The sequence below is a fragment of the Strix uralensis genome, chromosome 11 (assembly GCF_047716275.1).
Source record: "Strix uralensis isolate ZFMK-TIS-50842 chromosome 11, bStrUra1, whole genome shotgun sequence".
Lineage (NCBI taxonomy): Eukaryota > Metazoa > Chordata > Aves > Strigiformes > Strigidae > Strix > Strix uralensis.
The window spans coordinates 2236166-2250567 of NC_133982.1; the positions used below are offsets into that span (position 1 = coordinate 2236166).

The 14402-nt window shown below is 53.8% G+C and overlaps 2 protein-coding genes across 6 annotated transcripts in view; one reads left to right on the forward strand and one right to left on the reverse strand.

The window, feature by feature from the left end:
* Positions 1-3587, reverse strand: part of ALPK3 (alpha kinase 3) — a 35189-nt gene extending 31602 nt beyond the window's left edge. The window contains exon 1 of one of the 4 annotated variants that reach the window (XM_074880427.1): positions 3325-3587. In XM_074880427.1, coding sequence (XP_074736528.1) covers positions 3325-3467 — 143 coding nt within the window. In that variant the 5' untranslated portion in view covers positions 3468-3587. The remainder of the gene's footprint in view (positions 1-3324) is intronic. The other 3 variants (XM_074880426.1, XM_074880430.1, XM_074880428.1) reach the window with 3 other exon arrangements.
* Positions 3588-10787: 7200 nt separating this feature from the next.
* The window catches only part of LOC141948205 (mucosa-associated lymphoid tissue lymphoma translocation protein 1-like), a 30779-nt gene continuing 27164 nt past the window's right edge, over positions 10788-14402 (forward strand). The window contains exons 1-5 of one of the 2 annotated variants that reach the window (XM_074880369.1): positions 10788-10874; positions 11476-11528; positions 11793-11929; positions 12213-12366; positions 12995-13173. In XM_074880369.1, the coding sequence (XP_074736470.1) occupies positions 11519-11528; positions 11793-11929; positions 12213-12366; positions 12995-13173 (480 nt within the window). In that variant the 5' untranslated portion in view covers positions 10788-10874; positions 11476-11518. The remainder of the gene's footprint in view (positions 10875-11475; positions 11529-11792; positions 11930-12212; positions 12367-12994; positions 13174-14402) is intronic. The other variant, XM_074880370.1, reaches the window with a different exon arrangement.

Sequence of the window (14402 nt, forward strand, 5' to 3'; positions counted from 1 at the left end):
TAATAAAGGGATGATGTTCTCTACAGCCATTTTCAACACCTCTATTCTTTTGGCCCCCGCAGCACCACCTCTGACATATTCTATAAGTTAAAAAACAGAAAAATCATGTACCAGTTTCCAAATTAGTATCCTTCAACTTACACAACCCCCCTTTCCTCCTACAGGATGAGGGAGACCACGTAAAATCATCCAGACGACTCTCTACATGGTTCATGAATGCAAGCATACAGGTGAAACATGTCCATGAGTCACCCCAGAAGCAGGGATTCCTAACCTCAGTTTCTTTTCATAAACAGTTATTTCCAAGTCTGTAAGTATCTCTACCACGTCACTACACTTTCTACTGCTTTACAAATGGGTGAATAGAGCCGGCAAATATTTGGTTAAACACATTCTACAGATGCATATAAAGACAGCAACAGAGAACCCTGAAAAAAACACTTTCTTCAGCTCAGAATACCCATTTCTGCTTTCTAACTACCACAGCAGCCTCCCACCACAACTGTGTGTCTGAATCACTTGTCCTATACTTTCTTAGCTCCAGATCCACCAAATTCAAATATGTTCTGCATTAAAGAGAACTGCTGAATGTTATCTGCCGTTAGGCGTGTCACTCATCTTGCTTTTCAAGTTCTCCCAGGCAAGTTCTCCAGATGTTCCTGGATTTAATTAAACTCATAATTGCTTTCTGAAAGTCTTCTTGCTACGCCATTCCACTCACTTGCTTTCCAGAAGTGTTATTATACATTATTTAATTACAGGACAAAAAGCCCCACTTCATTCAAGCCCTTGCCCTGCATCACAGACAACAACAGTTTCCACACATCCTGGCTCAAGTCTTCAGCACTTGTAGGTGCTCTCAGGGCTGTGCAGGGAAGGAGACTTTTACGTTACTTCTCCTTAATTCATGGAGAAGTCAGGGAAGACGGCTGGCAGATGTCATCAACACAGGGAAAGTTCAGTTTTGCTATTTAGCGAAAATTTATTTGCTGCTTCTTACAACAGAAAGGGCAGCCACTGAATCACAGAATCATCTCAGTTGGAGAAGACCCTGAAGCTCCTCCAGTCCAACCACGAACCTCACCCTGACCGTTCCCAACTCCACCAGATCCCTCAGCGCTGGGTCAACCCGACTCTTCAACCCCTCCAGGGATGGGGACTCCCCCCCTGCCCTGGGCAGCCCATTCCAACGCCCAACAACCCCTTCTGCAAAGAAATCCTTCCTAAGAGCCAGTCTGACCCTGCCCTGGCGCAGCTTGAGGCCATTCCCTCTTGGCCTGCCGCTGGTTCCTTGGCTCAAGAGACTCATCCCCCCTCTCTGCACCCTCCTTCCAGGTAGCTGTAGAGGGCCAGGAGGTCTCCCCTCAGCCTCCTCTTCTCCAGACTAAACCCCCCCAGTTCCCTCAGCCGCTCCCCATCAGACCTGTGCTCCAGACCCTGCACCAGCTCCGTTGCCCTTCTCTGGACACGCTCGAGTCATTCAATGGCCTTTTTGGAGTGAGGGGCCCAAAACTGAACCCACTCATCGAGGGGCGGCCTCACCAGTGCCGAGCACAGGGGTAAGATCACTGAAGTTAACATGCAAAATGAAATTACCTTGCCATAGGCTTTGACAAGCAAGTACATAGTGGGTTGAAAAAAGAATTGGACAATTTGTGGAAATCAAATGCACTGCTGATTAAAGTGTAGCAGTACAGTGTCCCTTTGCCTGCAAAAGCATTAGGCTCCCACAGATGGAAATTGGGGCGCACCCACCTGCAGCACTAGCCTGACAAGTTCAAGGTGTTCAGGACTCAGAGCTCTGCAGTCACAGGCTGGATTTACCGTGTCTGAGCCACAGCATCAACACAGACAGAAGACACCAGTCTCACTGCTGGAAGCACCATATCACTCTGCAGCTTCCTCAGCAGCCTTAAGGAAAACTTCAGGGATTTGGGGAAGCCAGCTGGGAACACCAGAGGTATTGCTTGCAGGACTGATGAACCCTCCTTTATAGTTAAACTGTTTAAAGCTGCAATTTGAACATACTCAGGCAGGAATAAAAATCAAGCTATAGGCAACCAAAGCACCCCGACATCTTATTTATTAAAGACTCTCTCTACTTGTGACCCGCAGAATGGAGTCCTCAGACTCAATTACAGATTTCCTTTGTATAGTATGGCTTGAGGTCACAGATTGGTTATGGACACGGCACAGACATTTGTTGGTACCGAAGATGCCACGGTATGCAGACAGACTGCAATTAGATTGCACACCACGATTGCACAAAGGAACTGAATTAAGGCAACTGAACTTTGGCATTACCCCAGTTTTAACATCTGACTTTCAGGCAGCATGTTTTCATCTCTTTTGGGCCTGTATTTATTTTTATGACTCTCTGATTCTTTGTGGCGTGAATGCTTGACACGCTGGAAATGGATAATTTATAAATCATCGACAAGGAAGAGGCACACTTGTTTCAAGAGAAGAGCATTCCTAGCGAATCCAAAGTAATTTATAGACCTTATTTTGAACGACTAACACAATCACCGACACCTTTGCCTTCACTGGCACGTTGCCTTGTATTTTTGTATTTGCTAACCTCATCCAGTCTCAGTTGACAACATGTTTATCATACCTTCTGCCGTGTGAACAAAGCCTTATTCCTACCACAGACCCCCTGCCTAAGGACATTTCTGACCCAGGAATGCTGTTCTCATCGTTGCTCGGCCCATATCTACATTGTAGAAATACCTTTTTGGCAGTGAGATAAGGCACACGCGCAGCAGGCCCCTTGCTCGGAGTCTGGTGTCGCTAACACAAGCAGCTTCACTACAATGAAGACGGGAAGGTCAGTGCAGTCCCCTCGCCACGAGTTTAACTCGAAAGCCGCAGCAGCTCCCGTCCGTCAGGATTCACAGCAAGGCCATCGACTTAGCACACCTGCCCCGCTATAAAACGATGCACGACGCTGACAACCCCTGCCCGGGCAACAACCGCCAAACAACACAGCCCGTTTCTTGGAAGCGAGGTGCTGGCCCGCAGTGAGGGAGCTGGTCTTGCGGAGCCCCCGCCATCGCTGGGCTCCGCCACCCTCACGCCGCTCTCCAGGGAAGGAGAGGCTGGGGCAGCGGCTCCCAGCCCAGCCGTGCCCTCGGTCCCTTCGGGGCCGGGGTGCTGCCCTACGGCCCGGGACGCCGCTGCGCCTCCAGACCCCTCGCACCTCGGGCCTCCGCCTGCCTTCGCGGTGGCTCCCGCAGGCCCCGGCGCGGGGCCGGGCAGCGGCGCCCCCCGGCAGCGGGGGGACTCCCCGGCAGCGCCCTCCCCCGGGCCCGGCCCGCTCACCTGTTGCGGGGCCGGATGCTCAGCAGGTAGCTGCGCCGGTCGGGCCGGGAGGCCCAGGCCGCCTTCTCGGCCTCCTCCGCCCCCTCGACGCTGCCTGTGTCCCGCCCGGAGGGGCCCGCGAGGGCCCGGCGGGGCTCGCCCATGGCGGCGGCCGGGCTGCGGCTGCCCCTGCCCCCGCCGCCGCTCTGCCGGGTCACTCGCCGCCGGCATTTATACCCGCCCCGCACATGCCGCTGTCAGTCGCGGGCGGTGACGCGGCCGCCGCGGCCCGGCCTGGCCCGGCCTCCCCGCGGCCTCCCCGCGGCCTGGCGGCTCGGGCTGCGCGGGGCCCAGGGCCAGGCCTCCACCATGGCCGCCAGCCCCAGGGCAGCTTTGGGAAGAAAGTGTGCTTCGCTGGTTTTTTATGATAACCCCTGAAGGGAAGCTGCTGCAAGCATACTTGAAATTAAGAAAAGGCTGATTCTACTCCCTGGGAAAGCTAAAAGATCGTTACTTGCGTTTATAACCTCCTAAAAAATTATGTTTAAGGTAGCGCTTAGTGCTGAGCAGGATGGGCCAAATGAATTTTCTCTGTCCTATTTTCTCTGCTGTTATTCTAGTAGAGTGATTTATACACAGGATTTACGGTGTTGTTTTCCCCATCCAACCAGAAGTAATAAAGTAATGAAGGGATAGCAGGTGCAATAGTTTTGAAATAATTGCCTAGGTGGCAAGAGCTAGGTTGTGATTCAGCAGTGAGATGGAAGATTTCCCTCTTAGTCCTCTACAAACCAGGAAACCATCTTTCAGGGGAAAAAAAAAAGCATCTCTGCCTCCATCAAACAATATGTTCCCCCACTGACTGGTAAGGTTAAGTTAACCCGAGCCTCACTTGGTGGAATAGTGATCAAACATTGGTGCTTGTCCCCTGAGGGAGGTGAAACACTCTCTTAGTTCAGAGGAATCTCACACCAGGGAGAATTGCTTTTGTTTTGGGGTTCCTATTGGCAGCTTCCATAGAGCCTAAACAGTGTGTATATAGCAAAGAACCAGGCAGTTCCTGAGACTGAAATTAGTTACCCTTGAGCTTTACTTTTTCCAGTCAAGGATGAAGAACCCTTTAATTCTAGGAGTTTGTGGAGGGACTTCATAGAGTAGGGCTGATGGTTGGACTCGATGATCTCAAGGGTCTTTTCCAACCTGAATGATTCTGTGATTCTGTGAAATTGCTAATATACAGGGACCTGTAAAATAAGACATCTACTTTGAATGTTAGACATCACTTATGTTTTACTAGCTTTTATTTTTTTTCCTGTATTTTACTGTAATGTATATAATTTCATTTATACTTTTTTCCTAACTCCCCTCTGTAGTCATTACCCAGTTACGCACTTTTAAGATGTTTTCAAACCTTTAACTCCTTGCCTAGTAAAGATAAGACAGACCTTGGACAGTCTGAAAAACTCCCTGAGTACATCCCTAATAGCAGGAACCTAAAGAAAACAAGGGCCTAAGGAGATGCCAGTGTCACAATAAGTGCTGAAAGCTGGAACAAACAGGAGCTGAAGGACGGATGAGGTCACTCTATGACCAGAGATGGACACTAGAAACCTAAATTTCACTGAGGGACAGTGTGAGAAAGGCTGTGGGGACCCCTAAGGAGGGGAGAAGACCCTCACTCTATTTTTACTATGCATGCTCAGACTATGTAAATGAATTCTGAGAACCCATTAGCAAAAGACTGTCTTTTCTAAGAAATCTGATACATATGTATGCTTTTTGTGTATATTAGTCAGAGAGTTTTGTTAGTAAGCGTGGCACTCATGGTGGAGCGATCCCCAGTGCTGCCCAGCGCTGCGAATAAAGAATCCCTGCTGAACAGTTAGACTCAATTCTGACTGTGGAGTGAAGCTCTTTGATTCACCTCCACCCCCCTCCTTGATTTAGGGGATTTCTCGCACCTCGAAGATGTCTCAGGATCAGCTAAAACATCCCCTGATCTCTTGCCGGCACAAGGCTCCTGCCCCGGCTGGCGGCACTGGCCTGTGCCCTCACGGCAGCCGCGGGAGCACCGCCTGGTTTTTATCCTGGGCTGCCCAGGAGAATGTCTGTGATGGTATTTATTCGGTCTCCATGAAAAGGACAGCACAAAAAAGGGCCATAAAAGGTGGGTACATGTCACAAACTATTACCAGCAGTGATTTAATACCAAATGAAAACATAATGCGCAATACAATGGGATTTATTCTTGTTCCACCTTCGTCTTGCCTGTCAAGCTGTTGTACAGTGCACCGCCGGCACGTCACTGGTGGCACCGTGTCTCTCCAGCGCAGGATTGATGGACGGAGCAGATTTGCTGTGCATCAGCTCTCTGCCCACGACTGCAGAGCAGCGATTCCTGCAGAGTGAGAAGGTGATGGTGGAGAGCTCCAGACTGGGAGACAGCAGGCTTTGAGCTGATCCTTCCTGGGCAGGAGAGATAACGAATGCGGCTGCAAGCAGCAGGGCAGGTGCTGGCCGCCTGGATCACTTGGTGCAGGAGACCCCTGATTCCTCTTCCCCAGCAAACACCGTGTTTGGATGGTGACTTTGTAGAGGGACTGGCACAGTGTGTGCATCACCTGTACAGGTACGGGGTCGTGCACCACCCACGCAGGGGCACAGGAGTGTGCATGGACACACAGTGTGTGCATCAGGTTGATACAACTCAGCCTTGACCTAAGCTGTTCTTGTCACTGGTGTATCAAACCTTGGTCCACATGAAAGGGGTGGTTACAACTTGAGCCACATCTGCATGTGGATAAACTGATGTCCACCGAGAGAATTGCCAAGCCCAGCAGATGCCCAAGCCTGGGCATATGGGAGGGCAGTGACATCTGTGGACCAGGGCTTTGGGGAGAAGTTTGCAGGGACAGGCGGTGACTGAGGAGGATTCAGCCATGCAGTCTAGTAGAACTGTGCTTGACAGACACCACCAGATCCAAAGCCAGGACCCCCAAGTGAATTTTACTCTCATATAAAGTTTCTTGGATCCTGTTGACCTGTCAGAGTCAGGTCAACATACTGGGTCAACAATTTGGTTTTTATGATTGCAGTAGTTATGATGTGGTCTTAAGCACTCCAAATCTGGATTTATTCATTTGGTTGACAGTGGTCTGATCAGACTTGTAGTTCTTCCACTCAAGCCCCAGTGAAATGCTTTTCTCAGGTCGGATCTCAGGTTAGTCTTGCATATGAGCAGTGTTTTGGAGGGAGCCTTCTGTCATCTCAGGTGTAGGTATTGGAGTTTATTTGCTTTTTTGCAGGCCACCGTGGCAGGTGATCACATTATCAGACATGTAAATAGCTGGATCTGTGATACGAGAGAGGATATTTGGCCTTGACAAATGCAAAGGAATGTGGTCCCAGGAAATATGGGGAAAGAAGGTGGTCCCAGAGGGCTGACTAAAGATCTCACCTTCACCAGGCAGTAAAATAGAGGATGGAATTACATAAAATGAACGTAACGTAGGGGTCACAATGATACTCAATAGACAGCAGTGGGCTCTGCATGGGCTAATGCCACTCAGGAATAACCCATCTCAAACAGAATACAGGACAGCTGAAAAAAACCAAACCCCAAACTCCCAGAAGGGCAGCGAGGATGACCAGAGGTCCAGAATGGCTGCTGCATTAATATCTACATAGACTGGGACTCTTCAGCCTGGAAGGAACAACTGAGGTGCATATGACTGAAGTATACAGAGCTGTGAGGGACAAGGAGACCAGGGGCGTCAAGTGAAATTAGAAGGAAGTAAAATCAGTAAAAGGGAGATGCTTCCTGCCTCACCTTGGTGTTAAGCTGCTGCCACACATTGCTGTGGCTGCTCAGTGTCAGCAGAGGTTAAGAAACCCCATAGGACAAATCTGTAGAAGGAATAATCTCTTGAGGTTCACTCAGGACAGATACGACTTTTGGTTCAAGAAGTCTCCAAGCTACAAAAGATGTACTGTGTGCATGCCCCCATTTCACACCCTTCGTCATGCCCTGGCTGCTGCCCAAATGTGTGAGGCAGGATGCTAGGCTGGGAGGACTCAAGGTGGCATTCTCCTGCTCCCATCCCTTTCTCTGAAAGGAGGTGGACTTTCAGGTCCCACAGCTTCAGGAAGCCTGAATTCAAGTCCCAGCGTATGAATTACACGTTATTTTACCATCCCGTCACCATGAGCCCTATCTCCTGGGGTGCTGATCTGATAGAAGAGAGCCCAGACCACCTTGAGAAGAGTGTCCAGAACAGGTAGGTCTCTGTGCCAGGACTGTAACTGTGTCCAGTTTCAGACTCACAAATACAGGAAAGACACTGGTGTACTGGAGTGAGTCCAGTGAAGGCCACCAAGATGATTAAGGGTGCTCAGGCACATGACATAGGAGGAGAAGATGAGAGAAACTGGGTTTAAGACTTCAGGGGAGGGCTAAATGGAGACCTCCTTTCTTTCTTCAACTATCTCACAGGAGGGTGCAGACCAGACAGAGCCAGCCACTTCCCAGAGGTGCAGAGTAACAGAGAGGCAACACATGAAATGGCAAGGAGGAAAGTTCTGATCAGAAGTTAGGAAAAGAAATTGCCCTGTGAGGGCGATCAAACAGTACAACAGGGTCCCAGAGAGGTAGGTGATCTCCATCCTGAGAGACAGTCAACTGTGGATGGGATAAGGTGCCAAGCAAGTGATCAGTGTCCTGCTCGGAGTGGGAGACTGGACCAGAGACTCCAGAGGTCCCCACCCTAGTCATACCATGGTTCTGTGCCTCACCCCGGCAGCAGAGGGAAACCAGGATGGTGAGTGCAAGTTTAGCCTGACTGCGGTGAGACAAAGCCTGCTGTGGTGTTGGATCCTTCCCCCAGACGCAGGGTGGATGTATTTTTTTCTGCCCTTTCTGGCTCTGAATGGTTCTGGTGCCCGTCACCCTGCTGAGACAGAGCTTCCTCTTACAGCATCTGCTCTCCCGTCATTTTGCTCACGGAGAGTGACAGTGCCCTCTGCTCCCATCTCCATTTGGAAACACGCTCTCTCATCATTTAGTTTTTGAAGCCTAAGCCAGTCAGCCACAAGGCTTCAATCCTTGTTAGCAAAGCTTTCCTCCTCTGCCTGCAAATCCAGCATTGGCTCAATGCAAGAGTCACACAATATATCCTTCCCTTTCCCACCCTGCACGCATACCCGTAGGTTCTTCCCTTCCTAAAATCACAGGCTTCTTCCCGCTCTCCAACGTATTGTCAAGAAGCTCTCACCCCTGGTTCTTCACCAAATATTTATGCAGACTGTGCCAGGGCAGGGCTCCTACAGAGGACAAGCACAGTGGACTTTTTGTCGAGGTATTTGATGGAGGATGCTCTCTCTGAAGCCCAGAGAAGCAGTCTGTGGGGAACACAGCAACCTCCAGCTGTCTGAAGAGATGGTGCATCAACCAGAAGTGTCATCTTTAGCTCCAGGAAAGTGCTGGGGTTAATTTAATGATCATTTTTATTAGCTACCTGCGCTGCATTTATAATAACTCTGCATCACAGGTATGACACGGAGCTACTGGCACATATTCAGACATAACCTTTATTTGCAACCATTAATATGTTTATTTTAAACCTGCAAGGGTATATTTTCAAATGCTTGGCTGCACCCTGTAGAAATTGAGGAGGGTCTGTGTGATCTCAGAGACAGCTGAGGACATGAGCACAAAGAACGGTCCTACGAGTCTATGCTAAGCATCACCTTCCATGTATCCAGGGAAGGAAAGGACCCGTCCCTGTAGGAGCAGGCATTTACCTGGATCATAGTGCATGGACAGGGTGTAGCACGTTTTCCTGCCTTTGCAGGAGCACAGCGTGACTCTCCCATCCTGCACAGAGGAAAGGACATGGAGGGAGAAAATCCTTCCTCCAACCACCAGTTGTGTTGGGTTTGGTTTTTTCCTACCATCCTCTTCCCCATCCTTTATAAGAGAAAAGCAGCAGGTGGAGGCACATCCCTCAGCCCTGCTTAGTCCCTCCGACCCTATGGCATGGCTCAGCTCTGCCCTAGATTTCCTAGAAAACCCAGAGGAGTTGATCCATGACTGCTCTCAGCCACGACTGCTTCCCTCCGCCATCCCGGAGACCTGCCTGCACCCTTCCACGCTGCAACTGAAGGCACTTGGGAGAGACATCCCTGGTGGCCTTGCTCTTCCTTGGTCAGCCCCCATCACAGCCACCGCTGCAGCCCCAGGGGAGAGAAAGGGAGCAGGAGTCTCTCTCACAGCTTCTTCTCCAAATGGTCCGTGGTTCCCCTCATGCTGAAGTCGTGGTCCCCGTTACTCCTGGCACCCTGGGGACCTGGTGCCCAGGACCATTGGCTTGGGGAGAAGGTAGCCTGGTGGGAATTTGTCTGCCCTGAGACTGGGATCCTGTCAGTGGGACCCCCCCAAGTCCTGAGCCCAGAGCTGCTTCATCCCCAGCGGCTTTGTGTCACACTCCCTGTCCGGTCACTTCAGAGTTCTTTGGGAATGGCAACCAGTCACTCCCTGGTCACTCTCCATCCTCTCCATTTGCCATTTCCAGCTCCTTTACACATGGTCCTCCTGTCTCTTGAAAGATGACGAGTTTTGGTTTAATGAGTCTACCAGCAGTGTGCCCAGGTGGCCAAGAAGGCCAATGGCATCCTGGCTTGTATCAGCCATAGCGTGGCCAGCAGGGACAGGGAAGGGATCTTACCCCTGTGCTCAGCACTGGTGAGGCCGCCCCTCGATGAGTGGGTTCAGTTTTGGGCCCCTCACCCCAAAAAGGCCATTGAATGGCTCGAGCGTGTCCAGAGAAGGGCAACGGAGCTGGTGCAGGGTCTGGAGCACAGGTCTGATGGGGAGCGGCTGAGGGAACTGGGGGGGTTTAGTCTGGAGAAGAGGAGGCTGAGGGGAGACCTCCTGGCCCTCTACAACTCCCTGGAAGGAGGGTGCAGAGAGGGGGGATGAGTCTCTTGAGCCAAGGAACCAGCGGCAGGCCAAGAGGGAATGGCCTCAAGCTGCGCCAGGGCAGGGTCAGACTGGCTCTTAGGAAGGATTTCTTTGCAGAAGGGGTTGTTGGGCGTTGGAATGGGCTGCCCAGGGCAGGGGGGGAGTCCCCATCCCTGGAGGGGTTGAAGAGTCGGGTTGACCCAGCGCTGAGGGATCTGGTGGAGTTGGGAACGGTCAGGGTGAGGTTCATGGTTGGACTGGAGGAGCTTCAAGGGCTTTTCCAACCGAGATGATTCTGGGATTCTGTAGCTTCACTTGCCCGAACAGCGGCAACAAGCCCCTGGTGCTCACCGCCACATCCTTTCGCTGCCAGAGCAGGGTGTCCCCGGCTGCCCCCCGGCCATCCCAGTTCTGCCCCGTCCCGGATGGGCTTGTGCAACCTCCGGCCGCGCTGGCCCGAAGCCACTTCCCCTGGGGCCCTCGTGATCCCGGCCCGGCTGGCGGGGATTTCTCGGAGGAAGCAGCCCGGCGGGGTTCTGCCCGCGCTGCCGAGCAGAGGCAGCAGAGCTGTGGCTCCACCATGAGCCTTGGGGCTGCGGCCCCCGGCAGAGAGGTGAGGGCAGCCCTGGGGCGGCGGGTGGGAGCGCCTGGGGCTGAGAGCAAGGACACGCGTGGGGACGGGGGCGAGGACACGCGTGGGGAGGACAGCTGTGAGGACGGGGCTTGAGGACACCCGCGGGGATGGGGACACGTACAAGCGGAGGGTGGGGGGCACCGGGGGAGGAGGTGGGGACACCCGTGGGCGTGGGGGCGAGGACACCCGTGGGCAGGGCAGGGACAGGCAGCCTTGGTACCCGAGCGAGAGGCGCCTCCCGCGGCGTGCCCGCAGCCGTGCTGGGGCGGGCCGGGCCGTGCGGGGCCCAGGGGCAGCCCCGGCGCCCTTCGGGGCCGCCCCGGGCGGTAGCGCTGTGGGAGCGGGGCGGGCCCGGCGGCGCGGAAGTGCGGGGCCGGCGGGGCCTTCCCCAGCGGCGGGGCCGGCGGCAGGTGAGTGCCGGGCCGAGAGCCCGCCGAGGCCCCGGCCCGGCGAGCCGCAGCCCGGCCTACCCCGGCGCCGAGGCCGCCATGGCCGCCCGCCGCCGCGCCGGGTGAGCGGCCCCGCCGCCGGGCCCGAGCCGCCCCTCCAGCTCCGGGCGCTGCCGTCCCGCCCGCCGCAGGTGCTGCCGCCGCTGCCCCGGGAGAGGAGCCGCCGGCCGAGCGATGCAGGAAGGTGAGCGGCCGCCTGGGAGCCACTGCGCAGCTCGGCCCGGATGATCCCCCGGCCCTGCAGCGCCCGCGCATCCGGGCCCCAGGAGAGCACCCGAAAGCCCCGTGGCGTCCCGTGGGTACGGGAGGCCAAGCCCCCCTGTTCTGCCAGACCTCCCTTCCTCCCAGGGTGGGTGCTGGGGGCCCGCTCTTGCAGCCCCCGGTGCCTGGCCGCTGGGTGGGAGCGAGCCCCTGGGGGTTTCCACCGCCGCGTCCCGTTTCTCCGCAGCCATTGCCATCACCGAGCAGCCGGTCTCCGTCTCCGTCCCCGTGGGGTACTCCTTCACCCTGCGGTGCAGAGCTGAGGGGCGCACGGCGCTGCAGTACCAGTGGTTTTGTCAGCACCAGGTACCGGTGGGAGCGCAGGTGGGTCCCTGCCCGCAGCGATGGAGCTGGCCCTCTGTGAGCAGACCTGGGGGGAACCAGGAGGCTGGAAGGAGAGGGGGATCGGATGCATGTCCGTGACAGGGGCTTCTGCAGATGCTGGGTGGGGTGTGCGATGGAAAAGCTTCTCCTGCATCCCTGAAGCTGGAGGAGGGGAGGAGACCAGGGTCTTCCACTTTTCCTGCTCTTACAAGGGGCCTTTGGGGCCTTCTGTTACCAGCAACGAGGGGGGACTCACAGCCCACCACCCATGTTTTCCCTCTAGTCTGTCTGCCACCAGATTCCCGGTGCCACCAAGGAAGACTTGCCCATCACTGCACAGCAGACCCAACTCTACACCTGCAGAATCAATGACCTCTACAAAAATGCCGTCTTCTCTGACTGGGTGAAGGTGGAGGTCCATCAGTGTGTCGCCAGAGGTACGAGCGTGTCGTCCAGCTTTTCCATATTTTATGCTTTGCCCACCCTTGCAACAGTGACCCTGTGCAGTTCCCAGGGCAATGTGTCCTCCCAGCTCGAAAATCATGATACAGAAGGATTGCTCCAGCAACGTGAGCCTGCAGGCCTAAGCCAGACCTCTGTGTCCATCCCTCTGGATGGTTCAGGTCCCTGTCATGGCCCCAATAACTCCGACTGTATGTACCTGCTCCTCCTGCTGATCTCTCGCTGTGGTTTTCCCAGAGTTATACTGAGTGTTTGCCTGTTTATGCTGGGCAGAGGGACTGGAAGAGGCAATCTGGCTATTTCAAAACTCAACAAGAATAACTCCGGGTGTGGTTGACCTCAGCATGTTGACTGTGCCCTTGGCAGGAAAGGGCAAGCATCAGGTTTGGAAAGCCAGAGGCAGGGCTTTGGTGTGTCATTTACTATCACGGGTGTCACTCTCAAGGATTCCCTGCTCCCAAAGCAGAAAGGTGCAGCAGTGACACTGTGGGACAGCATCTCTTGGTGCAGTGGAAAGAGCACAGGGTCTTATACAGGGGGGACAATGACTGTTGTTTTCTGTCCTTGTGGAGGGAGGACCAATTCTGTGTCGCTGCTTCGCAGGAGTGCCCCCTCGGCTCTGGCGAGGAGAACCAGTCATCGTCCTCAACCCCACCGAGCAGAGGGTGGAGGTGGGGAAGCCGCTACAGCTGCAGTGTGCCGCCATGGGGGTCCCAGCCCCCAGCTACCAGTGGTACCGGAATGGCAACCTGCTGGAACACCAGAAGAAAAAAAAACTCTGGGTAACGTTGCCTTGGGATAGTTCAGAAACTTTGGCTGCTGGGTGATGGGAGAAGCTGGTTGCTGGATGGTGGGTGTGGGAGAGCCTCAGAAGCCTTGGAGAGACTGCGGAAAACTGTATTATTGTCATCCTGGACATGGCAGGTGGCAGTCCAAGCCTGACTCATATCTGCCTGTCAGGGCTTGGGTGTGCTTTGGTCTGTGTGATCAGGTGAATGCCAGCAGAAAGCAGTCTCCTTGCCTGTCCTCCCGTCTCCAGCCCTTGAGAAGCAGCCTCGTGCTCAGCTAGCTTTCCCTGCCGTGTTTCAGGGTTGTGAGAAAGCACTCCACATATCACCCCTGTTGCTTTGGTAGCTGACTGAAGGACTCTGGGTGAGGAGGGAATACGTTTTATGGGCTTCTTTCAGAGCTGTGGATGTTTCTCTTAAGTAACTGATTCCCAGATGCGTCAAGGGCTCTCAGCACATCTCTCATGCCTTTTTGCAGCAGTGGCACAGGAACAGCTATTGTATGTCTGCGCAGGGGACTGCGGAGTGAGGGAGCTGTGGGAGTGCTGCCTGCCTGCAGGAGAGCTAGAAGGAAAAGTGGTTAGTCCCGACAGAAAAGAGTCAGGGAGACAGCAAAAGGTCTGGGTTTATTTTGGGTCACTGGCTGAATATAAATCAGTGCTCTCTTCTTGAAGCCAGAAAGTCAGATTTCCTTCTGGGGCATCACGTGAAGAGTAGCGAAGACACGATCCAATCTCCTCTCAGTAGTGGTAGGTACTACAGGGGACAGTGGCCTCAGAGTGCACTTTTCACAGGGAAGTTCAGGCTGGGTATGAGGAAGAGGTTCTTCATTTGGAGGTAGGTGGTACTGGACTAGAGCCAGAAAGGCAGCGAGATCTCTGTCCTTGGAAGTTTTCAGAACTCGACTAGACAGCCATGGCCAGCCTGACCCAGTGGTGGCTTTAGTTCCTCTCTGAGCAGGAGCCTGGGCTGAAGAACCACAGAGGTCCTCACCAGCCAGTACTGCTCTGATTCTTGTCTCACGTCAAGGGATATGGGTAAGAGTTGGAAACTCACCAGAAGAGAGCAATGCGCGTGATCGGAAATCTAGAAAATGTCACCTAAGAGGAAAAAGAGGCAATCTTCTGATGTTGGCCATGCCCTCCCAGTGTGGCTCCTGGGACAGAGTATGGCTATGATACAGGGTTTCAGGGCGGCTGGAGAAAGAATGGAAGGCGTTTGGG